The following is a 27,915-nucleotide window of genomic DNA, read 5'->3' as shown; positions in this document are numbered from 1 at the left end:
AATGCCCCCCCCCCCCCCAGAGGAGATTCGTGCAACGATTGCAAGATGCTTCTCTTAAGCTCATCATTATTGCCCATGACTATCCGGCCCTTATATCTCAACAACCCATCCTTCAGAACATATCCTTCCACTTCACTACCCCCCACTGCTACTTTCTCTAGAATTTCCTTGATGTGTTCATCCCCGTCATAGTTGTTCACCACTTCACTACACCACTCAGGTATCACCATAGTGATGGCAGTTGCTTCCCCTTCTTCGTGACACCTTAATAGGGCATCTGCAGCCAGATTCTCCTTGCCCTTCTTGTATTGTATAGAGTAGTCAAGTCGTATTAGCTTGGTCATTCCTCTCTTTTGTAACTGAGTTTGCAACTTCTGTTGCAACAAGAATTTAAGAGACTCGTGATCAGTTTTAATTACAAACCTTCCCATCTCCAAATAATGCCTCCACTTCTACATTGCCAAGATAACAGCCAAAAACTCCATCTCGTAGATGCTTAGGTTCATGTGCCTTGGGCTTAGAGCTTGGCTTAGGAACACTAGGGGCTAGCCACCCTCCATCAGTACCGCCCCAATACCTATCCCGCTAGCATTCATTTCTAGCACAAACGATTTGTTGAAGTCTGGCGGTCCTAGGGTTAGGACTCTATTCATTACAACCTTAAATTTATCGAAGGTTGCATTAGCCTCAGGTCCCCAGTGGAAATTTCCCTTCTTTAACAACTCCGTAAGAGGCTTGCTTATGACTCCATAACCTTTCACAAACTTGCGATAATATCCTGTCAATCCTAAGAATCCTCTAAGGGCTCTTAAGGCATTGGGTTTGGGCCAATTCAGCATTGCCTCCACTTTCTTTGGGTCGGTACTGACCCCCTTTCCCAAAATCAGGTGTCCCAAGTACTCCACTTGAGGCTAGGCGAATGCACACTTAGACTTTTTGATGAATAATTGATGGCATCTCAGGACTTCGAATGTGGCTTTTAAGTGGACAATGTGTTAGTCCAAAGTAGGGCTATAAACTAGGATGTCATCGAAGAAGACTAGTAAGAATTTTCTTAGTAAGGCTCAAATATTTGGTTCATTAAGGATTGGAAGGTTGTCAGGGGCATTGGTGAGCCCAAAAGGCATCACCAAGAACTCGAAATGGCCATGATGGGTTCGAAAGGCAATTTTATGTATATCCTGGGGCTTTATCCCGATTTAATGGTAGCCCGACCTTAGATCAAGCTTTGAAAAGAATTCAGCTTGGTATAATTCGTCCATTAAGTCTTCTACAAGGGGTATGGGAAATTTATCCTTGATGATCAGGGCATTTAGTTGACGGTAGTCCACACAAAAACGCTAAGAACCATCTTTTTTTTCTTTACCAAGAAGACTGGTGAGGAAAAGAGACTTTGGCTGGGTCTTATGAAGGACTGGTTTAACATTTCCCCCCACCATTTTTTCAATTTCAGTCTTTTGGGTAGGTGCATAATGGTAGGCACTCATGTTGATTGGTTCGACATTGGATTTGAGGCTAATTGCATGATCTAGGGTGTGGTTAGGAGGTAGGGTGTTTGGTTCTTCGAATAAGTCCCTAAATTCCATCAATAATTCATCAATAAGGGGCAAAGTGCTTACCTGATCAAGATTCCCTGATTGGTGACTGATCGAGAGTTGTAACTCTCCATAATCTTCCCCTTTTTGTCGCTCTTCCACTTGTATGATTGAGAACAGCTGTGAAAGCTGACTCCATTTTCTTTGCAGGACCCTCCTAAGCCTCTTTTCGGTGATCATTTTGTAGGCAACAACCTCCTTCCCCCTGGTAAGAGTCATCCTTCTTCCCACTTTTTCAAATGACACTTCCATCCTGTTGAAATCAAAGCATATGGGACTTACCCCTTTCATCCAATTCACCCCCAAGACTACATCACAACCTCCTAGTTGTAGCAACCTGAGGTCTGCCTCGAATTTCTCTTCTTGCATTTCCCATATGAACCTCAAGCAGGCCGAGTTACTCACTACTCTATTCCCATTCACAATCGTCACACTCAAAGGTAGTGTACCTGTGAGTTGACACTTGAGCTTTATGGCAATGTTATCATCGAGGAAGTTGTGTGTGCTTCCACTGTCAATTAGGATGGACAAACTACCTTCCCCTTAACCTTAATTATCTTGTTATTAGTGACTCCCTTGAGTGCACGGAGGGATATCTCTCTGTTGTCCTCTACTCCCTCTTCATTGGTTCCATCCACCTCCTCTCCCTCTTCATCTTCTGCTTCACCTTCTCGTCTGCCTTCTAATAACAGTAGTTGGCGCTTGCATTGGTGTCCTAGAAAATACCTATCTCCACATCTGTAACATGCTCCTGGTTACCTCTTAAGATTGTTGGGTCTCCCACCAAAGTTGGAATTAACCAAATTCCTTCCCCCTACATTACCTCTCACCATCTCCTTATTAACCCCTTTATTGTTCCCTCCTTGTTGCCAATTCCCCGAGTGTACAATCCTTTGTTGTTACACCCTCTACTTCTTTAACAAGGCCTCCACCACCATCTCTTGTAACTTGGCACTTTCAGTTGCCTGCTCCACCGTTCTTGGCCTAATCATCTTCACCATAGGCCTTAAGTCTTCGCCTAGGCCGCTGAGGAAGCTAGAGACAAAATATGCCTCCGTTAGGTGAGGATCATGGCTACTCATCAAGGATCTCAGCTCCTCAAACCTCCTTAAGTAGGTCCCCACATCACCCATCTGTTTCAATTTATTAAACTTCTCAATGGTGTCCGACATGCTCATCTCCCCGAAACTCTCACACAACCTTTCAAAGAACTCCCTCCAGGTATAGTTCTCCCATCCTCGAGTCCAGCCTTGAAACCATGCGTCCACCCCCATCATTAAAGTAGGCTATCGCTAAAGCAACCCTTCTTTCCATCGATACATTATACCATTCAAACAACCTCTTACACTTTCTAACCCACCACCTAGGATTAGTTCCTTCAAACACGGGTATCTCCATACAGGGCATGGGGAACCCCTGTTGTGGAGGAATAGTCCAGTCCTCCCGTCCCCCACCTAACAATGTCTCAATGTCATCACCTTGCTCGACATTAATCTCATGGGCTCTATTTTCTTAATTCACCCTCTCATTCTGTAAAATAGGGTCATTCATATCTCTATGAGTAAAATCAAGAGACAACCTTACTTGATTTTGACAGGGTAAACTTCAACATAAAATGTTGAAGTTGATTCCCCATCTTCTCCCTCATCTGGTTGATATCTTATCTCATTCGGTTAAGTCCTCCTTCCATCTTGCGATCAACTATCATGATTGCATCATGGTTTTTTTGGTTGCTGACTTCTAGTCAATCCACCCGATCCTAAAATTCTCCCACTACTGAGTTGAGTTACTGGAGCTGCGACTCCATGTTCTTCATGCGTGTCCCTTCAACCATCTCTCGCGCTCATTGTGCCCCTTTGCTGGAATCGTGCTCTGATACCAAATGTCACGGCGATATTGTGACACTCAGCAGCTTCCCTAATTCAACGTGAATCTAGGTAGCGAGCTAGAACAAGGAAGAAGAAGGAAGAGGGAAGTATAGAAGAGAAATGAAGGGAGAAAGAGAAATAAGAGACAGAATAACAGAATCTTTGATAGAATTCTTGAATGCCTTTTACAGAAGAGAGACTAAGCTTATATAGATGGGCCCGTGGGTGCTGCCACAACAGATCACACCCATCTCTAACCAACTATTTTGTCCTACTCTAGCATTTGGACACCAAGCAAATTCTTCCATAACAATCTTTCTAGCTGGAAAGTAAACCATAACAAACTACCTAGCTGGAAAGTAAATGCATGCAAGAGAATAAAAATACTAAGGCATTACATATAGGTAATATCCAATTCTAGCACAAAATTTAACAGCAACAAACAATCGGTTCCTAGTCTCGTGATAGCCTATACTTCTTCAATAACCACCTCATCCAAACAACACAAAGTTAGAACAAAAAGAGATCAAAATCAAAATTCTTCGATACGCAAACTTGAGTTGTGTATCTTAGAAATAATAGACACAAGCTACTTTTCTCCAAATTGTTGTCCAAAGGATTCTACGAAGAAGAAATATAAAATGAGCTAAGATTGAATCGATAAATTTTGATAGTCATTTGAAACAATGGATTACAAATTTAGGATTGTTTTAGATCTTCAACTTAAATCTTCACTATTATCCAAAAGCAATAGCAAAATTTTACTCTACACTTCCCAAAAATTCAATTCTAAATACTCTAGAAGAATACTCACACCAATTTTTCTTGCTATAGGATTTAGATGCCAAGGTCAATAATATGTATACATTGCACACCAATTTTTCTTTGACTTCTCTCTACCATTCTATGAAACTTATCTAAATGATACTAACTACTACTTAAATAGAATCTGAAGATTTCAAACTAGGAACTCTGAAAAGAAATTTGCCTAGAAAACATTATTCTTCTTACAAAATTATAGATCCTGAACAAAGGGCTTTACATCATTTCTTTGCTACATCCATAAACCCTAGAAGTGGTTCGAATCATATTGTCACATCAAATGATTTGATCATCATGTGGTGTGCAATATTCACAGTGCCCTTCAATCTTCCAGTCTTCATCTTTAATTGGATGTACAAAACAATCCTTGAGAAATCTACAGGGAAGTTACCTTATGGCATAATGATCACTCTTATCTTGAGCAAAACTCAAGAATCTTTTCTAAATGAAAGAGATATTTCTCACCCTCCTCTTGATACCTCTATTCCCAACATGCTCTCAAAAGGATGAAAATAAAATGCATTGATGGAATTTGGAAAATGCCTCCTAAGTCCAAAAAGAGAAAAAGAGTAACAAAATAAAATCCCTCTCAATCTGCTCCTGTAGCTAGACTAATTGCATTAGACCAAGAAGATCACAATTCAAATCAGCACTAATAAGACAAACTCATTATCCTTCAACCTAGGGGAACTCTACTCAAGTTATCCTCGATATTTTTTCAAAAATAATATCCCAACAAGATGCTCTAGAAGGAAGAATGATAAGGATTGAAGAAAATCATGCAAAGGGTGCAGCAAGTTCTATCAAGACCAGGAAAGTTCAAAACAGTTCCTCAAAAGTTCATATGCAAAAAGTTAACCTCCTTGAAGAATCAACTTGAAGAAAATCAAGCAAATGCTCAAGCTGACCAAGCCATTCTCTAAGCTACCTCGATTAAACCAAAAGGACGATTTTCATATAGGCCCTTAGTATATGAGAGATCTAGGAAATGAAAAATTGTAGATTACTCTTGCATTGAAGTTAAGTAATTTTTATGTCATCAATAATATTCTCTCCTTTCTTTATAATTCTATGTCCTTAAAAATTCCTATGTTATCTTTTACTATATTTCTTTTAAGGAAAGAAGAAAAGACATAAGGCAACATTCTTTGTCAATAAAGGATAAATTTCTAAATTATTCTTCACAATAGCTTGAGCAAATACTTCTTTCAAGGAATCTCAATATTCATAATCTATCTATCAAATAGGGGAAGATCTCAAAGAAAATTAATCACAAAAATCAATAGGTATCATATTCCAAGTGATAGTGATAGTGATAGGGGGACAAACCTCTTAAGAAAAAAAACTTAGAAAAGCTTGTTAAACATTTTTAATTATGACAAAAAGAGGGAGAAATATTGAGGTTCATATAATAGTTAAACTTTTGTCATCATCAAAAAGAGGGAGATTGTTCAGTTAATATATTAATAATGTTTTGATGATGATGATGATGATGTTGATGTTAAAATATTAATGTAAAGTTTTAATTAATTATGTTTCAAATAATCAAGTGAGCTTTATACATAATTCAAGTGAATCCATAACTATTCAAGTAGGAGATTAATAAGTATTCGAGTGAATCAAATGAGAAAGATTGTTTTAACTATCTTTCAAACTGCCACTCAAATGAACTCATGTTAGGTATTGAGTAGAACAAATTTGGGCTTACTTAAATCAAGTAGTCAAACAAGCTTGGTGAAGCTCAAATCGAGTATCAACTTGTTAATCTAAAATAAGTTTTGTGAATCAACCAATCAAATGTTCAAAAAGCCTTGTGTTTGAATGAAAAAATCTAGTGAATAGTATTCACCAATCGATTGGAAAACAAGATGCTAAAATATCAAACCTCTATGCTTGCATCATTAACGAGTGAATCAATTTACAAATCAAGTAGAGATAACATGCTAAAATATCAAGTCTTAGAGCTTCTATCTCAAATCGATTTATTAACTTATCCAATCGAGTGATAGATTAGCCGCAGAATATCATTTTTTTTTTTATCTAAGTTAGCAATCAGAGTAGGTTAAGTTCTAGTCGAATACTTTGAACAAGACAAAGAACAGGTTTCTACATCTCATTTTTAAATCTACTGTTAGGAATTTTATACTCGAGTAATAACGTGATAAATTGAATACCGAAAATTGCTTAATTGAGTGTTCCTTTAAAGCCTATTAGAAAATCAACTAAAAACTATCGAGTGTTCGAGTAGTGTTATTCAACCAATCGAGTATGTAGTACAACCTAGTCGAGTGAATTAGCATGGACAAAAAATTGGTCTCTATGGTCTAATATGTAATCAACTGAGTATTCATCCAATTGAGGGAAGCCTTTGCTAAATCGATTGGCTATTATGTCAACTCCAATATGTGCAAAATCTAATCGATTATCTCTATTTTTCACTCAAGTATCTGTGTAACAAATTTGAAAAATATAGACATTATCTAGCCATTACACAGAGATCAAAAAGGATGGTTTCGACCATTTGAGTAGGGGTGAGCAGCGGTTCGGTTAAACCGAATTAACCGAGCCGAACCGACCAAATTGGTCGATTTGGTTCGATTTTTTTGATAAAATAATTTAATTCGGTTCGATTTTTTTTATGAAACGATTCGGTTCGGTTTGCAATAATTTAATTTTCAGTTATTCAGTTAACTGAACTAACTGTGTGAGTTCAACCCCCCCCCCCCCCCCCAAAACACGAAACCCACATGACCGACACAAACACTCAAACTCCCCCCCTCTCTCTTAGCTATCTCCCCCCACCCTCGCCTATGAGTTCGTGTGCTGAGGCATAACCGCACCTCTCTCTCTCTCTCTCTCTCTCTCTCTCTCTCTCTCTCTCGCAGGCAATCAAATCGAACCCTAACCCTCGCCTTCGTTCGAATTGAACCCTAACCCACACCCGATCGAATGAACCCTAACTCTCACCCCATCATCCCTCGCCTTGTTTCTTCTTTTCCTTGTGCTTGGACGATCGACGAGGGCTATTCCAAGATCTGGGTCATGGCGGCGATGCTAGCAATGGCAGGCTGCCGAAGTGGCGGAGGGGCAATTGGCGACGACGACATGCGCTTCGAAGCTCGTCGACCAGGCCCTTTTTCTTCTCAATCGCTACAAGATCCCCGGCGACCTCAACTCATGCGTAAAAGACTCAAAGGTATACTATTTTACAAGATCCCCGGTGACCTCAACTCATGCATCAAAGACTCAAAGGTACACTATTTATGATTCAATGATTCTTGTTCTGGAAAATTCCAATTGGGAAACTCTGGATATTTCCGATTCTCGTTCATTTGTTTGGAAATTTTGATTGGGAACTGAAAATTGTTTTGGTTTTATGTTCGATTCTACTAGGATTATCGGTTCTAATTGGGGATTGGAAACTCTCTGGCTATTGTCAGTTCGATTCGGTTATTGCATTTTATTGTTCGATTATTTCGATTTCAGTTAGTTCGATTATACTAGGATTATCAGTCGGTTCGGTTCGGTTATTAGGGACAATTCGGTTCGATTCGATTCGGTTCGGTTAGTAATTTTTGGGCGATTCGGTTCGGTTATAACCAATTGCACACCCCTACATTTGAGTTTTATTTATTTATTTTATATGGTCTGATTGCTATCACTTTTAATAGAAAGAAAAATATGCTCATATGCTGTGCAAAATGCTTTTTTCTTTAATATATGCATATTTTGTAAAACTAATTTGACTATTAATCAGTCAAATCAAATAAGCTATTGAGTGTGTGCAAATAACAAGTGTTTAATTCAAAGCTTGAATCTTCTATTTAAGGCCATAAGCTGCACGAAATCATGTTGTTGTTGCCATAAGCACATCAAGATAATGTTGAGCTTACTTGAACTAAGACACAGACAAGCTATATTCATTTTCAAGCTGATCTGTGTTGCTTGAGAGACTTATATTCAAGATAATAATTTGTTTTCTCCTCAAGTCATCACCTGGTTAATTTTCTTGAAGATCTCTTAGAACCAAAAATCAAGATCAAGAGAGTGGAGCATTTTGATTCCTATTCATTTCACTTCTCCTGTTTATACCTATTATGGGGTGCCTAGAAAAATCAAATCCAAGAAAATATCAAAGAAGACTAGAGAAGGCCAAAGACCCTAAAGAGTTTTTCAGGCTTGAGTCTCCCGATGATTCCAAAGAGTCTTTAGGGAAGCCAAGCCTTTAAGCTCCTAAGTCCAAGACTCATTCCCAAGAGTCTTCTTAGTCCAAGTCTCCCGATGACTCTAAAGAGTCTTTGGGGAAGTCTCGCCCATCCAAAAGATTCTCTTCCGGGAGCATCTCATCCCTAAAGGTACTTTCAAGCCCTCTAGCCTCATTTGCAACCTTCTCGCCCGAAGAGTCTTTCGGGCCACCTCAACATTCCACGTGTCCTGCCTTGCCACATGCCCAGCCATCAAGGCCTATAAATACCCCCGGGTTCGCGCCCTTAAGATCCAAATCTAACACCCAAAGACCTAAACCTAACATTCTATATCCAAACCCATCTAAAGACTCTCATCCGAAGACTCCCATTCAGAGACACTCACCCAAAGCCTCATACTCCATGCTCACAGTTCATTCTATATCATTACATCATCTAACTTTGGCATTAAAGGGCCCATGTGGGAGAGTTCTTGCATGCCTTCTAATTATACCTACGTTGCAGACCCATCCAGAGACTTCCAAGACATAACACCTCCCCGAGACTCACCCAACTCTCCTGGAGCCTTCCCTTCGAAGACCCAAAACCCATCCAAAGACTCAAGGAATCCTTTTAGCTCTCCCGAACAACGAATCAAGCTTAGCCTTGTGCATTCTGCTCTCTTAGACAACAAATCAGCTATCCTCTTGTCAAACACCTGTTAACACCCCTTGCTGGCACATACCTTACCCCTGACTTCCTCGTCAAGCTTTATCAAGTTATTTCTAGGATACATAAATTTAATTGTTGTATTCCAACAACAACAATACCCTCGTGAACTGTATTTCCTATTTCTTGAATGTAATCTTGTTATGAGCTTATTTTTTATTTCTTCTTTCAACAAGCGAGTGTAAGGATTCTACCTTAGCCCATAAAAGGCATGTATGTTACTGTTTTATCCTCAAAAGCAAAAATTACTATTGAACCTGTAAAAACAAAGATTCCAATTTAGTCTTAAAAAGTTGAGGTTTCAATTTAACCTGTAAAAATTGATGTTTCAGTTGAGTTTTGAAAAATTGTGTATGGGTTATAATTGATCCCTTAAAAGTTAATCCATTTAATTGATATTTTGAAATCCTTAGTGAGAAGATAAGATAGTAAAGTAAACTTGTTGGCCGAACCACTATAAATATTGTGTCTTCATATTACTTTTTGTTTTCCTTAACTTTAGCTATTTCTTATTGCATATTTTTATTTCATTTCATGATATTTGAATTTACATCTTCCAACACAAATGTTTTCTCATGAAACAAAGTTTTTGCAAATCACAAGTTTCCTTCACTAACAATCTTTATACTCATAAATTATACTTGCTTAAAGTATAAACTATTCAAAATCAGTTTTTATGCACAGATTTCAAAAATAACAAAAAGTTTTAATACACCCAATTCTTTCCCTCTTGCATGAACATTCCTATATGTTCTTGAATCTTTAAGTCTCCAAACATTCTAAAAATGTTTGGGGTCTAAGAATCCCAAAAAATGAAAAGGGATTAATGACCAAATTGGCTACAATTCAATGCTTTCATTTTCTCCATGGAAATCTGAGAAAGTGTTAGGAATGCATGCAAGAGCGTGACGACTCAAATAAGTCCATGTGTAACACACAAAACATGAATGCATCCCACCCATAACCCTAAGTCATATTAAGACTTTCCTAATCCATCACTAGGTATGTAAGACCTTAAAATTTTACAAGATTTTGGAGGGTAAGTTTATGAGAAATATTGCCTAAATTGAATGTCTCAATTAGTAACAAAAAAAAAAAATTCAATGATGAAATTCTTTTTATGGGGGCTTACTACCCTAAAATTTTACTAAAAAAAAGTGCTAATATACGAAAAAAAAAAGATTGTTAAATGAATGTACTTGTCAATTTATTTAGAAATTTGGATGCTGGACTAATTACTAGGAGAATAAATTTTAAAAAATAATTTTAATGGTGATTAATTTGAGAATTAATTTATGTGGAAAGGTCAAAATATCGGGTCCAAGACAAATAAATTGTAAATCAGGTATTAGTGTATTATATTATGCTAAACTTTAGGATCAACTATATAAATATGTATTTTGAAATAAGCCAAATTCTTAGAAGCTTATTTGAATATAATTGAATCTGAGTAGAGATATTTATACAAGTACAAAATATTTATGCTTTCTCATAAAAAATAGGAATAAACTCAAATTTAGATAATAGTATCTAATATTTGAAATGCTGAATTATCTTCTGCTTTCAACTTGTATTTTTCCTTTGAATCTTAGAGCTTATCTTATCTTCTAGACTATCTTATCTTTTAAATCTTGAAGTTTTATCTTATCCAACCATCTTATTTTTCCTTTTTAAACTTGAACATCCAATCTCATTGTCTAACACTCCCCCTCAAGCTAAAAAATAAATATTTTTCATTCCTACCTTACTAATTAGAGATTCAAAACATGGTATTGTCATGCCTTTTGTAAACACATCAACCATTTAACTTGTAGGAATATAGAATAGATTAATTCCTCCTTTCTCAATTTTCCTTTTTATAAAACTTTAGTCTATTCTCACATACTCCATTCGATTATGCTGAACTAGATTTTTAACAATATTAATTGCTAATTTACTATTACTGTACACCTTTGTTTGTTGTAACAAAGGAATATGTAAGTTTTCCATCAACCTTTCTAACCAAATCACTTCACAAATTCCTTGAGCTATAGTTCAGAATTATGCCTCAGCACTACTACAGGCAACAATTGATTGCCCCATACTTTAGTACAATAACTTGAAGTTGATCGACCATTTTCAAAAGACCCTACCCAATCTGTATCAACAAAGCCTTCAATTCCTCTTTCTATTATTTTCTAAAATAGCAATCCCTTTCTGAGCACCCCTTTTAGATACCTTAGGAAATGAAAAACAATATTCATATATCTTTGGGTAAGAGAATGCATATATTGATTTATTACACTTACTACATTAATTTTTCTATCAACCATTGGTATCTTTCCCTTTTTACTAGGGCATCATCATTGATTTCTCTATATTTCTAGTTGTTTTCTAGAGGTGTTCCAGTAAGTCTACACCCTAGCATACTTGTTTCTTTTAACAAATTAAGTATATATTTTCTTCGTGAGATGAAAAGACCTTCTTTACTATAAGCCACCTCCATTCCTAGGAAATACCCCATTGTTCCTAGGTTTTTGTCTTCAAATTCAGTTCTCAATTGCTTCTTCAAGCTCTCTATTTCTTGCATGTCATCTCATGTCACTATAATATCATCCACATGAACGATCAATATAGCCTTCCTTTCATTAGCTATGTGTTTTATGAACAAAGTATAGTTTGTTTGCCCTTGTTGATACCCTAATTGATTTAAGGTCATGCTGAACTTCTTAAACTCGCCTCTTGATAATTGTTTTAACCAATATAGAAACCTGTTAAGCTTACAAAACTTTCCAATGCCCACTCCTTACTCAAAATAAGAAAGAACCTGCACATATATATTCTCATCCGAATCTCCACTGAGGAAGACATTTTTAATATCTAATTGATATAACAACCACTCTAAATTAACAACAATAGAGACTTATACCCTGATCGAATTCAATTTAACCACCAGAGAAAATGTCTGCTCATAGTCAATCTCATAAGTTTGAGTAAAATCTTGGGCCACTAATCTAGTTTTATATCTATCTATCTAACACTTCCATCACATGATATTTTATCATAAATTCTCACTTACCTCCACAATTACTTTCCTATTTGAGGGCAATTTTACCATATTCTATGTATTATTACGAACTTCTAAAGTGCCTTATCTTTTAAATCTTAAAGTCTTGTCTTATCCAACCTCCTTGTCTTCCCTTGTTAAACTTGGAACACCCAATATTATGAACTTCTAAACTACCTTCTCTTTTAAATCTTGAAATCTTGTCTTATCTGACCACCTTATCTTCCCTTGTTAAACTTGGAACACCCAATCTCATTGTCCAACAGTATTATTGTGCGTGCATTCATATAAAGGGAACAAATAAATAACAAAACAAGACAAAATTATAGATAAAACAATTAATATGAGGACAGCATGCCCGCCGGCCCCAAAATGGGGCTCAAGTCCCTTTTAAGAAAGAGACTTGTCTCTCTGCTGAGTAGATTGCAACCAATACCCCGGCCAGTTTATAGTACCTTTATTCATTCGTAAGACACCAAATTTGTAAATATGGGGCAGATTTCACCAATTTAGAAACAACCCTTCGATTAAAAAAAAAAAAAAAATTGAAATGCTCACCACATTGATAGGATGGCATCGCCGACTTCCCGCTTTGAAAGATTTAGAAAACAATCCTCTTTGTATACGATTCCAAAAACTTAAATATTTAACTTCTTTTCACAACCCCTAGTTTCCAAAACCTAAAGCTAATAAGGGTATGTTGATTTGCCTCCCCAATATTCACAGAATCAATATCTCAAATTCCTATGCCAAAGGATGAGTAAGAATTAAAAAAAAAAAAAAAGAAAAGAAAAAGACAACACAAGCACTTGCCAAGATTATGAGGAGACCATGATGCTGAGCTTGAAAAGAAAGCAAAGCTTCCTTTATTATGTTGATTTGAAAGGCCATCCTGAGAAATAGTCGCAAGGAAAATACTAATCCATCCTTTACAGGTATACAGAATACTCCACCAATGACATGGCACCTAACATTTTTGGGACATTGGATTTACAAATTGACAGGGAATGATTCCCTGGATTGGATTTACAAATTGAACGTTTCAAGTTCCAGTCTAGGCACAAGACATACCTTTCCATCTTTGCCCGGCAAGTAAAATTCTTTTCAAGAGCTCTCCATGGATCAACATAGAAACACACACTTTTCTCATAAATTTATGAGAAAAGGCAATCAGTCTTGGCTTTCAATTGCTTGTCCAGAAAAATATTGTTTGCGTACCATCTTCAGGTAACCTGCTAGAAAATACCAAAACAGCCATTTTATGTTAGATGGAGCAACTGCCTTCATGTTGCCAAAACGCTTTAAAAAAGTGAGGCCTTCAACTAAGAAACAATGAAATCGTGTTAGGAATGGAGAAGCCAAGCACAGTCTACGGTTCCATCTGTGATTCTCAGAATAGCTGCTAATTGTAAATCAAATACATGCAGAAGATCACATGCATGCATTGCAACAAGTACAGTGCAGGAATCAACAGCTTGCTGTCAGATCTTAAGGATCTGACGAGAATTCTGTAGAACAGGGGTAGAGAGAAAGAATGATTGAGAGAGAGAGAGAGAGTTGAGAGAAAATTGGAGGGAGAAATTCAGAATTGAATTAATGAATCTTCTCATAGCTTTCAAGGGTGAGATCAGTTTATATTTATACTGATTTCCCCAAGTCTCACAGGAATCCTTTCCTGCCCAAAGTCATAACCGCCAAAGTACAATTACACATAGCATGCTCTAAGTACAAGGCATATCAGCCTATAACTACCTCCCTTATTCACGTGTACAGTGCATTAAGCAGGCACGTGACAATTGCTCCCAGAGATAAGGGCCAATAAAAGATTTAATATCATTTAAAGAAAATTAAGGTGATAAAAGCTCAGATAAAAAGCAAATGGATTACCACCCCCCCCCCCCCAAAAAAAAAAAAAAGCAAGTGGATTAAGGGACATAAAAAGGCTGGAAGGCAAAGAGAATAAACAAACCCTCACCTTCCTTGTTTTTCCAAAGTGTTGCGGCATAGCTATTGAGAGGACTCTCAATGTTGGGCTCTGCATGTTAGACCTAATGGTTAGGCAAGCAAACAAGTACAAGTTACAAGAGGCGTGCAAAACAATAAGGGCAAGTGGCCAGACCTCCCAAGAGACTTTGGATGGACAGAAGGATAGTTCTGCAATCATAAGCTGAAGACCATTTGTCCTGTTGCAAACAATATACAGAATTCCATCAAACTCTTTCAGAAAACACTAAATATGGAAAGGAGGTAACTCGGCGATGCTTCAATAAATGAAATGGATCTACCATCTGCTGCTTTGCTATGTGTTGAGTGGAAAAGCATCCATTCAACTGTTCTTAATTTCAACAGTCACAAGATTTTCAACATGCAATTCCATTCCTAGCTATTTCGGTTTTGATTTTTCTTCAAAATTTAATCTGCTAAGCAAATTTTGAGTATTATATTTAAACAAGTTGATAAATCAGAAAAGCTTTCAATTCTTCAGCAGTTTCAAACAGGACAGAACGAGTGAGAAGAATAAAATTAACAAGGTGATAAGACTGGCTGTCCCTAGTGCAAGTGTACCCTTTAACTGCAGAGTAACATTCATCCAACTGAATTAATTTTTAGCATATCATATTTAGAAGATTACAAGTTGGTTGATCAATCAATGTGAAAATCTGGACATCCTTCTTCCAAATTCACTATGACCACTAAAGTAGACATTTATACCTGAAGAATGTCAAGACATATATTGCCATATTGATCAACATTGGGATGGAAGCACATTGTCTCAAACTTCACTTGTGGTGGCTTGAAAGGGTAGTCCAAGGAGAAATGCAAAGAGAGTTTGTAAGATAAGCCCTCATACATAGTTCCTTTACCACCCTCAATTGTGCCAATCCAAGTAAATATGCTGTCACCTTCAGGAAAAGCTGAAACTCCAAGCTCACCACCACTCATCTGCAGAAACAAATAGTACAAAAAATGAATAAGTAAAAGAATGGAACTAAGATGTGAAATTTTCCCTTGAAGAGAAGATTGCAACGGACCCCAACAATTAAGGTTTGATATGTTGTTGCAAGGGAAAAAGCTTGAATGATTAAATGTCAATGAATTGATGGCAGTGATGATATAATTCTGCAACCTACTTTGCCAGGAAGAAGGAAATAAATTTTCTAAAGATTAGTAAAACATATACAAAATGGCATCAATAGGGGATGCCACCTATAGAAAAGGCGCAGTTACTCCTACATTCCTAAAGTGAAGTTAATCCTACATTCCTAGTTAAAAGGATTCCAGGAGTCTAAAATTGATCAACACACGGATTCACCTTAGAGGAGGTCATGACAGGTGAACAAGAATCTGTCACTTATAAATGTGAATACTACCCAAAGGGCACTACAAAGTCAAATCACGAGAAGAAAGCTAATATTGGAGGGAAAATTACACCGTTGCACTTAAACAAAGTTTCCTACAATCTCTGCAAAGACCTGCAATTCCTCTCTTCCAGAATTATGCTTGTGGCACACAGAGAAAAAAGAAAACCCAGATCACTTTTAACAAAACCAAATCCAACAATGAGACACCCAGAAGATAATTGACAAACTCCCATTTAGCTTAACCATAACACCAGTTAACTATGAAGTCCTAGAATCACTTGTTTAAAGAATCATGGCCAAATTAAGGTTTAAGGATCATTTCATGAGAAATGCACCACTTTAGAAATCCAATTCAAAAGAAGGATTCAACTTTTTCATTGCCAAGACACCCATAGAAGGATTTGACCTCAAAACCTTCCAACTAGCCTTTTATTGATCACATCACCCCCTTGGACCCTGCATCAGGAGCCCAAATCCATTTCAAGAAAAGGATTCAAGTTTTTCATAACCAAGATACAATAAACTTCTAAACAGCCCTCCCATTGACCAAGCCTTCTATTTCACCTGTGTTCCTTAGTTTATAACCTTTCTAAGACACCACTCACTCTTCAAGTCATACAAAAGTTTTTATGGTGGGCCAAAGTGATCACACTAGCTCTAATCAGCATAAGTAAAAGGCAAAAGAGGAGAGCAGGCAATGGAAGCACCTTGCATACTGCTAGGCAAGGCTCCTTTACTTATGCGAGCACCTCTAAGGAGGCATCAAGTGTCGCAGGTGCTTCCTGGGCATAACCGAGAGAGAGAGAGAGAGAGAGAGAGAGAGAGAGAGAGGTCATCGGCTAGGAAAATCAGAGGTAAATTTCTTTCCATTTTTCCCATGTTCCTCACTTTTCTATAGCCATAATGGGCACCATCTCATAGATCTAAGGGGGACAAGTTGGAGAGCAGTTGCTGGAGGTCAGAGCCATCACGCGCCAGGAACCCTTGGAGTGTGGCAGCATGTGACCGAGCCTTCCATTGATTTCTCTTAACTTGTAGGCTCACCTATGACTAGCAACCAACCTCTGGTGGCCACCCCCCTCTAATCTCCCTCTAAAATCTGGTTTATGGTGGGATTTCCTCTTCTGTTGACATAATGGATGTTTTGTTTTCTCACTTCTACTTGTGTAATACTTTGTTTGTTGCTAATGCAGAAAAAGAGTTGAATATTGAATATTGTTTTCTCCTTAAGATTGGTTTCTAAATATTGAAGATATAATATCGAATATTGTTTGTTTGTTACATTGTATGCTAAGTTTATTGCTGCTTAAAGAATTTGTATTTGAGAGTATTTTAGATGTTTTATCATATGCATTATTAGGGATGGGTGCAATTAGGTTAATCTAAGAAAAAATTTGTAAACACGTCCAATTAACATGGTTAAAAACTGTGAGAACAGATACAGATACAGACACAAACACAGTTACAATTATAAAATTGGGAAAACTGGCATTTACAGTTACATTCATGAAAATTTTATCTGTGGTTGTACTTGTATCTGTATTGTAACTTAAATAATATCAGTTATTAAAATATCCATAGAGGTTTGATTATTCATGAAAATGTCATTCATTATATATACATCTCTTATAGAATCGCTATTTTCTTACTATATATATATATATATATATTTGTAATATTGCAGTAGCACTTTAATTGTTTAAATTGTTGTGGAAGTTGAATTTTTGTTGTATAATTTTATTTTAAGGTAAATTGTCACCCACCCCCCCGCAGCGGGGTGGTTTAGACTTTTTGCCCAAACCCCCCCATAGTCTGTTTTTAGCCAACAAGTTCCCTCTACTTTCCCTTTATTGCCAAGAAATCCCCCTCTGTTAGGTTTAAACACAAAAACTGTTAACTAACATAAAATTAATCTATTATCTTCCTAATCTATCTATCAAATTGAAATAAAATAAAAATACAAGGACTGTTATGGTCTCCAAACGTTGTCAGCCACCAGGATTCAGGTAGTCGGTGTGGCCACTGACCCAGCACTAGGTTTTGCAGCAATGGCCGCTGAACTCAACTATGTGGATTCAGCCCCCTAGTTTCCAACACAGAGAGAGAGAGAATTCTGGCCGCGGTGATGTTGAGGAAAAGACATCTGTTGCAAAAGCTTATCTAATTGACGGCCTTGATCTAGGCAATCTAGCAGTCATTGCAATCACAAACACTATTCACCAAGGCAAGTTGCATATGGAATTCCTCTTCAAATAAGTTGAAACAGAGAATCTGCCACCAAATCTCTATCTCTGGCTCTTAACAATATTGGTGTGCGCATTAGCAATAAAGAGGAAGCTGAAACCAGTGTTAGCGATGCCTATGTGATGCAATAGGCAACAGAGGATCAGACAAAAGACAAGAGACGGCAGCCATTCAGTAATGATGGTGGTTGTGGTCATTGAAACCACTGCCCATTTGAAGCTTTTCACAACAGATGCTTCATCCTCGGCATCACCAGTGGCTGGAATTCCTCCTCCCTCTCTCCTGGTGGGAACCCAAGGGGGCTGAACCCACATCACTGAGTTCACAACCATCACTGCTGAACATAGTAATGGGTCAAAGGCCACCACCGGCCTATTAAATACAACAACAACAACAACAACATATCCAGCCTTTATCCCACTATGTGGGGTCAGCTACATGAATTCTAGACTTCCATGTATTTCTGTCTTTTGTCATATCCTCATTTAGATCCATATATTTCATATCAAATTTTAATGTCTCTCCCAAAGTCTTCTTGGGTCTACCTCTACCTCTTTTTGTGACTAATTGTTCTATTTCATTAACTCTCCACACAGGAGCGTCTCTTAGTCTCCTTCTCACATGACCAAACCATCTTAGTCTAGTCTCTCTCATCTTCTCCTCGATTGGCACTACTCCTACCTTATTACGAATAACTTCATTTCTAATTTTATCCTTTCTTGTATGTCCGCACATACATAAGAAAACAATTATTGTCATTTGCATGATATAAATCCACCCAAATAAACATATGACAGTGGATAAACCATGGCATTCAGGAATCACAAATTATTGAGCACAAATTCATCAAATGTATAAATGGTACACACACACACCACACAAGCATCCATATGTCTATAAAACCACAAAAAAATGTCATTATATCCTTTTTAGAAAAAAATGCTAACCACCCCTAAATGGATGAATCACAAAGGGTCCTAAAAAGCAGCCCTTACAATATATCTTGTATTTGGAATCTAACCCCGAGAACTTTTGCAAATTCGGATGAGGTCATGCCTAGCACACAAGTCCAAAGAAAACAAAAATCTGGACTTCTACATTGATAGCACTCAATACTTTGTCTGAGTGTTTAAATAGTAGATACCATTGATCTTCTGGAAAGATAGGTCTTACTGTTTAGATCCTAAAGACCTATTACAGCTCCAAAATTTTAGCCTAGCACATCCTAGAAAATCCCAAACACTTTCTGACCTGTTGACCTGTTTGACAATTAAAAGAGGGAACACATACACACATAGCTGTAGTTTCTGTTCCATGAACAATAGCTGTCAGTTTCTAGAAATCAAAGCAGCAAACTGCATTGTAGCTATATTCCAACACATTAAAGATGAGATTCTTAATGATGGTTGTATTCACTAATTTTCGCAATAATAGCTTGGTCCACAGCGGGATTAACTGCATTTTATATCTTTCAAATCCATTTACTTACTGTTGAGGGACATTTGAATGTTCATTTTCAAAATTACAGTGGGCTACTTTTCAATCCTAATTCCACAAGCTTTCCCAACCTTAAATCCATCACAAATAGCAACCATGAGTTAACTTTCCCAATCTTTCCATGATTAGAAGAAAGATGAGAAAATTATAAGGGAAACTCAAATTAAGTTTAAATCCATAGCAAACTGAAGCCTTAAATTAACTTTCATAAACTCTTCATAAATAAAAGACAGTAGGGAAAAATTATGAGGGAAACTCAACTGAGTTTACTATAAGATATTTAGACTAATTTATTTACTTCAAGTACCCAAGAGCACACCATATTTTCTGACCCATAATGGAATCTTAGGAAAGCCATTCAAAATTCTCCTGTTTTTCATCTCAACTTCTTTAGCACACAGCAATATATCTGTCATGTACCATTGGGGATAAGGGTAGTTTTGCAATAAAATGTAATAGAAGGGCTGGATAAGAAGGTTAGGCAGAGTTAGTTAGCTGCTGAGGGGGTAATACATAATTTGTTGCTGCTATGTCAAGCTTGTACATTCCCTATAGCTGTAATCGGTTACAGCACCTGAGGAGAATCCCAGCTATATATGGGCTATCTCTCTCCCGATTGGATATTCATTGAGAAGTAATATCACTATTCTATCAATTCTCCCTCTATTCTTCCTTTCTCTCCCTTAATTCTCTCTGATTTCCCTCTCCCATTCTCTAAAATATTAAGTCAGTCCACCGGGACCTGACATTCTAGTATCAGAGCATCTTTCTTGTGCGTCGTGCGACCACCATGGCCGACTGGACAAGAATGAAGCAGATGGAATCTCAACTACAACAGACGATGACAGCAATAGCGAAGGTATAGAATCGAGTGGGATCACTGGAACTATCGATTGGAGTGGGAGTCGATTCCAAAATCGACCAGGCAATGGAACGTTGGAGGATGGAGAGTCGCAAGCAGAACACTCTCTTTCGGGAGCAAATGATGGAACAAATGCAAATGATTGTGTGAATGTTCACTCAACAGCAGCCATTGAGGCTCTCTCCTGAGTTTCCTCTGAGAGACCGAACGGAGCCCATTTTTCCAAGAGTAGGGGTAGAACCTCGACTAGGAGGAGCATCGGAATTCAAGTTTGATACGGACACAGTGGGAGAGAATGTAAGGGAAAGGAGGCCGAGAGTGATGGCTAATCGACACCAACCGAATTATCCCATGTTGAAGCTCGAGATTCCATTATTTGAAAGAGAGAACCCAAGGTGGTGGTCGAGAAGATGCGAACGAGTATTTTCCTTATATCAAATTCCAGAACAGCAGAAGGTCACCATGGCTTCTGCTTACCTGAATGATACGGGAGATGCTTGGTATCAAGGTTGGCTCGCGGTCAAGGAGGGAAGTCCTTGGAGTGTGTTTGAAGAAGATTTGTGTGTAAGGTTCGGAGATAAATGCATGCAAGACATCATCAAAGAGTTTAACAAACTTAAACAAGAAGGGACGGTCCAGGTATATCAGCAAAAATTCAAGGAGCTTAGATAGCTGATGATGGTACATAATCCCCAACTCTCCGAGGAGTATTATGTCTCGAGCTTCATCAGTGGCCTAGGGGATGAGGTCAGACCCATGGTGAAGATGATGCAACCGCACTCAGTGAAGCAGGCTGCTGAGAGCGCAAGGTTACAAGAGATGATCGTTGATGCCATGGCCAAGAAACAAAGGAATTCGGCGAAAGGAGTGATCACGGGAGGTTGGCAAGCTGGGAATAGGTTGCCACCCAGAGAAGGAGGGTTCCAAGGAAGAGGTGTATTGGCTCTACCATCCACTAACCCTGCTTCCACCCAGGGAGGAAGACTGATGGAGCAGAGGCGAGTAGCTGGTCTATGCTACAAATGTGGAGACAAGTATTTCGTGGGCCACAAGTGCAAGAGGCAACTACTGTTGTTGGAAGGGGAAGATAAGGACAAGGAGGAAGGAGAGGAACTCTCGGAAAATGAGAGGGAGGATCAAGGAGAGATTTCATTGCATGCTTTGAAAGGGGTTAACCATAGTAAGGTTATCAAGGTAGAAGGAAGGGTAAATAGCAATCTAACTATGGTTCTCATCGATAGTGGGAGTACTCATAGCTTCTTGGATGAAGCTGTGGCAAGAAAATTGGAGTGTGAAGTCAGTCCTTCCGTGCCATTATCAGTCATGGTTGCGAACGGCAGCAAGGTGTTAAGTCAGTCAACCTGTAGGGATTTCCATTGGGAGATGAATGGAGCAAATTTCTCAACTGACTTGAGGTTGCTTAAGCTGGGAGGGTGTGATGTTGTGTTGGGAGTGGATTAGATGAAGGGAGTCAGTCCAATCAGTTTTGATTTCAAAAAAATGGAAGTGACTTTTGAGAAAGATAGCAGCAAAAAGGTTTCTAACGGGCAAACCAGAGGTGGGAGTATGTAAAATCATCTCGGGTAAGAGGTTACAAAGGATACTCAAGAGCAAGTTATCCCAGGTGGCTCAACTATTTTCTATCCATACCATGGGTGTTGCCCTTGGGGAGCAAGGAGCAGAGCTTCAGCTGGCAAGCACACCAGGCAGTTACACTCATAGCCCATGGCAGATACATGAATTTGACTCCCTTAACATACTGTTAATTGATTATAAGGACCTCTTTTTCAAGCCAAGTTCCCTACCCCCCGAGCAACCGTATGACCATGCTATTAATCTTAAGCCTAATGCAGAGCCAGTGAACCTAAGAGCCTATCGATACCCACCCAGAAAAAAGACTGAGATAGAAAAACTCATAGCAGATATGCTAAAGAGTCCATTATTCAAACCAGCCATAGCCCATTTGCATCACCTGTATTGCTTGTTAAGAAAAAAGATGGGTCATGGAGGTTTTGTATTGACTACCGTTAACTTAATGCTATGACCATCAAGAACAAGTTTCCCATCCCAATTGTAGAAGATCTCCTTGATGAACTAAAGAATGCTTTTGTTTTTACCAAGTTAGATCTCCGATCAGGCTACCATCAAATTAGGATGCGGCCTGAAGACACCCCTAAGACAGCTTTTACCACTCATCAAGGGCATTATGAATTTCTTGTAATGCCCTTTGGCCTAACTAACGCTCCCGCAACTTTTCAGGCGTTAATGAACAAAATTTTCAAACCATATTTGCGCCAATTCATCCTAGTCTTCTTTGATGACATTTTAATTTACAGTCCCACCTTTGCACAGCACCTAAACCACCTGAAAACCACCTTTGAAGTCCTTAGAATCAATAAGCTATATGTTAAGGAGTCAAAGTGTACTTTTGCTAAGCAACAGGTTGAGCATCTTGGGCATATTATTTCCAGTACAAGGGTAAGCACAGATCCAAGTAAGGTTATGGCCATGGTGTCCTGGCCTCGGCCGCAAAATGTGAAGGGGTTGAGAGGATTCTTAGGGTTAACCGGATACTATTGTCGGTTCGTTAAAGGGTATGGCATAATCAGTCAGCCTCTCACTAACCTACTGAAGAAAGATGGATTCAGGTGGGATGCTACGGCCGAGGAGGCTTTCTGCAAACTTAAACAGGCTATGAGTGAAATGCCCACTCTAGGATTACCTGACTTTAACAAACAGTTCATCCTAGAAACTGACGCCAACAACAATGGGACAGGAGCAGTCTTGGTTCAGGAAGGCAGACCCATAGCCTTCCTCAGTCAAGCCCTTGCACCAAGACATCTCGAATTGAGCATATATGAGAAAAAAACTTTTGGCAGTACTGATGGCAGTAGAAAGATGGCGCCATTATCTCGAGGGAGGAAGTTTTGTAATCAAGACTGACCATGAGTCTCAAATTCTTGTTACAACAAAAGCTGCATACTCAACTACAACGCAAAGGTATGACTAAATTAATGGGTTTGAACTATGTGATCCAATATAGGAAGGGTAAAGAAAATCTCGCAGCAGATGCTCTATCTAGATGTCTTGAAGAGGGAAGTGCAGCTGCCATTTCAACCATTGTTTCAGATTGATGCCAAGAGATAGCTGCGAGTTATCTCTCAACTGACAAGACCCGAGAACTCTTACAGCAGTTGGCAGTTAATCCCTCATCCAAACCAGGCTATACTTTGAGTAATGGGATGATTAGACACCGAGGGAAGCTGGTGATTGGGGAGGAGGAAGCACTGAAAAGGAAAATTATAGAGGCACTGCACGCCTCTCCCATAGGGGGCCACTCGGGTTCTGTAAACACCTATCATCGGGTCAAGCAACTCTTCCGATGAGCAGGACTCAAGAAGGATGTTATGGACTTTGTGATTAGGTGTGATACTTGCAGGCGGTGCAAACCAAAAAATGTGGCAACACCTGGGTTACTCCAACCTCTGAATATTCCTGGGGGTCTATGGGAAGATATCTCAATGGATTTTATAGAGGGGCTACCCAAATCCGAAGGTAGAGACTGCATTATGGTGGTCGTGGACCGTTTTACCAAATATGGGCACTTTATAGGATTGATTCATCCATACACTGCCCAGGAAGTGGCCAAAATATTCCTCGACCAAGTAGTGAAACTACATGGAACACCCAAGGCCATAGTTTCCGATAGGGATAAGATCTTTACTAGTCAACTATGGAAGGAATTGATGGGGTTGTTAGGAGTGAAACTGAAGATGTCTAGTGCATACCACCTTGAATAGGATGGACAAACCGAAAGGGTTAATCAGTGCTTGAAAATGTATCTCAGGTGTACTTGCTTTCTTCAACCAAAGACATGGCATAAGTGGCTTCTGATGGCTCAATGGGTATAATTCCAGCCGCCATTCAGCCATAAAACTGTCCCCTTTTGAAGCCCTTTATGGTTACAAACCCCCACTCCTACCGGCACTGGCGGATAATTCAACTATGGCCTCTCTCGACGCATACCTATAGCAAAGACAGCAAGCTTTGCAAGGAATTAAGGAGGAGCTGGCTAATTCCCAAAATAGGATGAAGCAATTTGCTGACAAGAGAAGGAGTGAGAGAATTCCAGGTGGGTGATATCGTGTATCTCAAATTGAAACCGGGACACCTAAGGACACTATTTCCCCATCCCAGTTCTAAATTACATCCGAAGTTCTATGGGCCTTTTCCAGTTATTGCACGAATAGGATCAGTGGCATACTGTTTGGAATTACTGGAAGGTACTAATATACATCCAGTTTTTCATGTTTCACTTCTCAAAAAAGCAGTGGGGGCACAGCCAACAAGTTCCATCCTACCTAACCTTCCCCACGCTGAAGCTCATATCCGGGAACCTATAGCTATACTGGACAAAAGGGTGATCTACAAACAAGGTGCTCCAATTACTCAAGTTCTCATTAAATGGGCTGATCAACACTTCGAAGATAATACGTGGGAGTACCTCCCGGACATTTTGAACCAGTTCCCGCATGTGGCCAGCTTCCTCCATATTTCTTGTGGACAAGAAAAGTTTTGAAGGGCGGGGTAATTGTCATGTACCGTTGGGGATAAGGGTAGTTTTGCAATAAAATGTAATAGAAGGGTTGGATAAGAAGGTTAGGCAGAGTTAGTTAGCTGCTGAGGGGGTAGTACATAATTTGTTGTTGCTATGTCAAGCTTGTACATTCCCTATAGCTGTAATCGGTTACAGCACGTGAGGAGAATCCCAGCTATATATGGGCTATCTCTCTCCCAATTGGATATTCATTGAGAAGTAATATCACTATTCTATCAATTCTCCCTCTGTTCATCCTTTCTCTGATTTCCCTCTCCCATTCTCTAAAATATTAAGTCAGTCCACCAGGACCTGACAATATCCTTGCAACAATTCTCTGAGTAATCAATATGTTAAACTCCAGAAATGGTCAATATTTAAACAACATATATGATGAGAGCACCTGTTGTAGGAATTTCCCTTTCATCTTTAGCAAAATATACCACCAGGTATAGGGTAAGATAATCTCATCAAGAAAAGACTAGATAAAAGAAAGTAAATTTCACTTTTGACCTAGAGTAAATTCTGAAAATTGCTCAAATGACACCTTGAGCCAAAGATTAGGTTGTTTAAAATAAGTTATAATGGCATTTCTTATGAAAATAATAAAGAAAAATGTAGACAAAGTTTCCTCTCAAAATTTAGGTGAACAACAATGATTCATATCAACATGACCAAATGGGAAAAGGCATGGCATCTTCTGAAATCTTCCAGTATGCCAGAAGCATTTATTTAGACAGTGAATATTTATGCTAAACGGGATGATAAAAAAAAAAAAAAAATTCTTCTGACAAACATTTTCTACTTTTATTTGCAAACTACAGAAAAACCAAAGCTAAGCATTAAGTTATAACTACCATCATATGCACTAAACAAGCAAATCCCATTTTGTCAGGTGAACAACAATGATTCATGTCAACATGACCAAAAGGGAAAAGGCATGGCATCTTCTGAAATCTTCCTTTATGCTAGAAGCATTTATTTAAACAGTGAATATTTATGCTAAAAGGGATGATAAAAAAAAAAAGTCTTCTGACCAACATTTTCTACTTTTATTTGCAAACTACAGGAAAACCAGAGCTAAGCATTAAGTTATAACTACCATCATATGCACTAAATCCCATTTTGTCACTAGTTTGTCCCCATATATAATGTCAGACAAGTAACATATGGGCACGCAAGTAGATAAAGCCAAAACTACAAAATATACACACCTGACGAAAAAACAAATAGACATTAAGTAAACAAGATAGATGGCTTACCATTAAAGACATCAACTCCTTCTGAAGCCTGAGAACAAAATAATGCACATAAGCAAATGTAACGACATACAAAAAGTCAAAAATAACAACGGGAAAGGCAACGATTTATCAGTATTGCTGCCAAGAAACATGATGGAAAATCAAGACAAACAAAAATTTTATCTAATTTCATCATTAATAATCCTTCAAACCAGACAATGCCTGTTAGACTCGAATAACCATAAAGTAAACGCTTTGCTCATTTCCAAATTCGAAACCCTTCAAGATTCAAAATTTTCATTATTTTCCTCTGCTTTTCCGACCGATTTCTTTAAAACCCCATAATTCGACAAAAGTATGAAAAAGAAAATGCAATGAAAGACCTCAGAGAGACGGAAGAAGTGTCGACGGGCGTGGGGGAAGCTTTCGGCTGCTTCGATGGTGATGGCGACGGCGGGCGGCGCTGGTATTGAGGGACTGACGAATTGTCTGTCGCCGGATTGTGTCGGACTTCCATGGCCGCTTCCGATCAAAATACTGATGATCGAGCGATAAATCGATCGAATCAAATCAACCAACGACAATATCTGATCAACAAGTCTGTCTGCAATATATCACAAAGAATGGATAATCAACTTCTTATTCTCCTTGTTTGTTCTCTCTCTCTCTCTCCAGAATCGACTCTAGACACTTCCACGATGTGTTCCTCCTGATCGCGATGAAAGTTAGGAATCTAAAATTGAATTGCGGCCTTCTTTATTTTCCAATTATTATATAATTTTTCGAGATTGCGTTTAGATATAGAGATTGTGTCAACTTTATCATTTTAAATTTTATTATTTTAGATGATAATTACCTTTAAATTTGGATTTATATCTAAGTAAATTTATGTCAAATTTAAATATTTTAAATAATTTTTTAATTAAAACTTGAGTGTTAAAACTTTAATCCGTCGAGAAAGACTTTCGAGAGAAAGAAGACAACTTCGTTATTATTGTGGGGTGTCTTAAAATTTTCTTAAGTTTTAAGAAGTCTCCCGATGATTTCTTTCCCGAAAAGTTTTTGGGACGATAGCCTCCCGAACCCTCTGAAAGGCGCCCCAAAAACAATATGGCCTCATTTATTTTGCATAAATCCAAAGGCACCCTTGTGGTCTCCCGAACCCAAGTTATCTAGTGGCCCTGAAGCCTCTTTGAGCCACTTGAAGATAACAATCGAGGTGTTTCACCCCGATGACATCTCCGACCTCCTTTATGCACTCCCTAGAAGAGTTATTTGTGGGTCCCACCAAGCTCGTCTATAAATATGTGCCTTTTTGAAGGCAAGTAGATCTTTTGGACAATTGATTTCTCTCCTGACTCTTTTGAGTCATCTAGCCATCATGCTCTCTCTCTCTCTCCGACCCATCCAAGAAACCACACATCCCTCCATTCGGGACACAAAATATCTATATGCCACATACATCTTACTTGGACATTCACACACACACTTTGGTATTTCTCTCAAACTGTTGTCTGACTTAGGTATCGGAAGGCTCGCATGAGGGAGTCTTTCGCGTGCCTTTTTGATTGCTCATTTGCTCGCAAGCTAAGTCCAAGCCCTGCTCTCCCGAAGACTAGAAGCCTTACTTCCCGAAGACTCATCAGGGCCACTCATCTTCGGCTCCTCGAAGACTCTTCAAGGCATCCTATCCCAAAAGCCCCAGGGACCACTCATCCAACCCCAACCAAGTTTACACCTAATTAACCTCACCAGCAACATCTTAGACCCTTAGCTCTTATGAATGACTTTGTTTTGGCTGATCCCAAATAAATAAATTTAATTGTTGTACTTTGGCAACAACAATTTGGCGTCATTTATGGGAAATC

The 27,915-nt window shown here is 38.5% G+C and overlaps 1 protein-coding gene across 2 annotated transcripts; it reads right to left on the bottom strand.

The window, feature by feature from the left end:
* Positions 1-13,082: 13,082 nt before the first annotated feature.
* On the bottom strand, positions 13,083-26,801 carry LOC127798429 (uncharacterized). 2 transcript variants are annotated; one of them, XM_052331987.1, is made up of 6 exons: positions 26,431-26,801; positions 26,069-26,096; positions 14,957-15,187; positions 14,364-14,427; positions 14,220-14,279; positions 13,083-13,479 (listed from the first exon to the last, which is right to left on the bottom strand). In XM_052331987.1, exons 1-6 carry the CDS (start codon positions 26,562-26,564, stop codon positions 13,415-13,417), a joined length of 582 nt encoding a protein of 193 aa, XP_052187947.1. In that variant the 5' UTR covers positions 26,565-26,801; the 3' UTR covers positions 13,083-13,414. The 2 variants fall into 2 exon arrangements, with proteins under 2 accessions (XP_052187947.1, XP_052187948.1); XM_052331988.1 differs by having other exon boundaries at positions 13,083-13,476.
* Between the last annotated feature and the right edge of the window lie 1,114 nt (positions 26,802-27,915).

The sequence above is a fragment of the Diospyros lotus genome, chromosome 3, assembly GCF_014633365.1.
Source record: "Diospyros lotus cultivar Yz01 chromosome 3, ASM1463336v1, whole genome shotgun sequence".
In the NCBI taxonomy this organism is placed as follows: domain Eukaryota; kingdom Viridiplantae; phylum Streptophyta; class Magnoliopsida; order Ericales; family Ebenaceae; genus Diospyros; species Diospyros lotus.
Note: the sequence above shows the minus strand (reverse complement) of the source record. Positions and strands in the feature narration are given on the sequence as shown.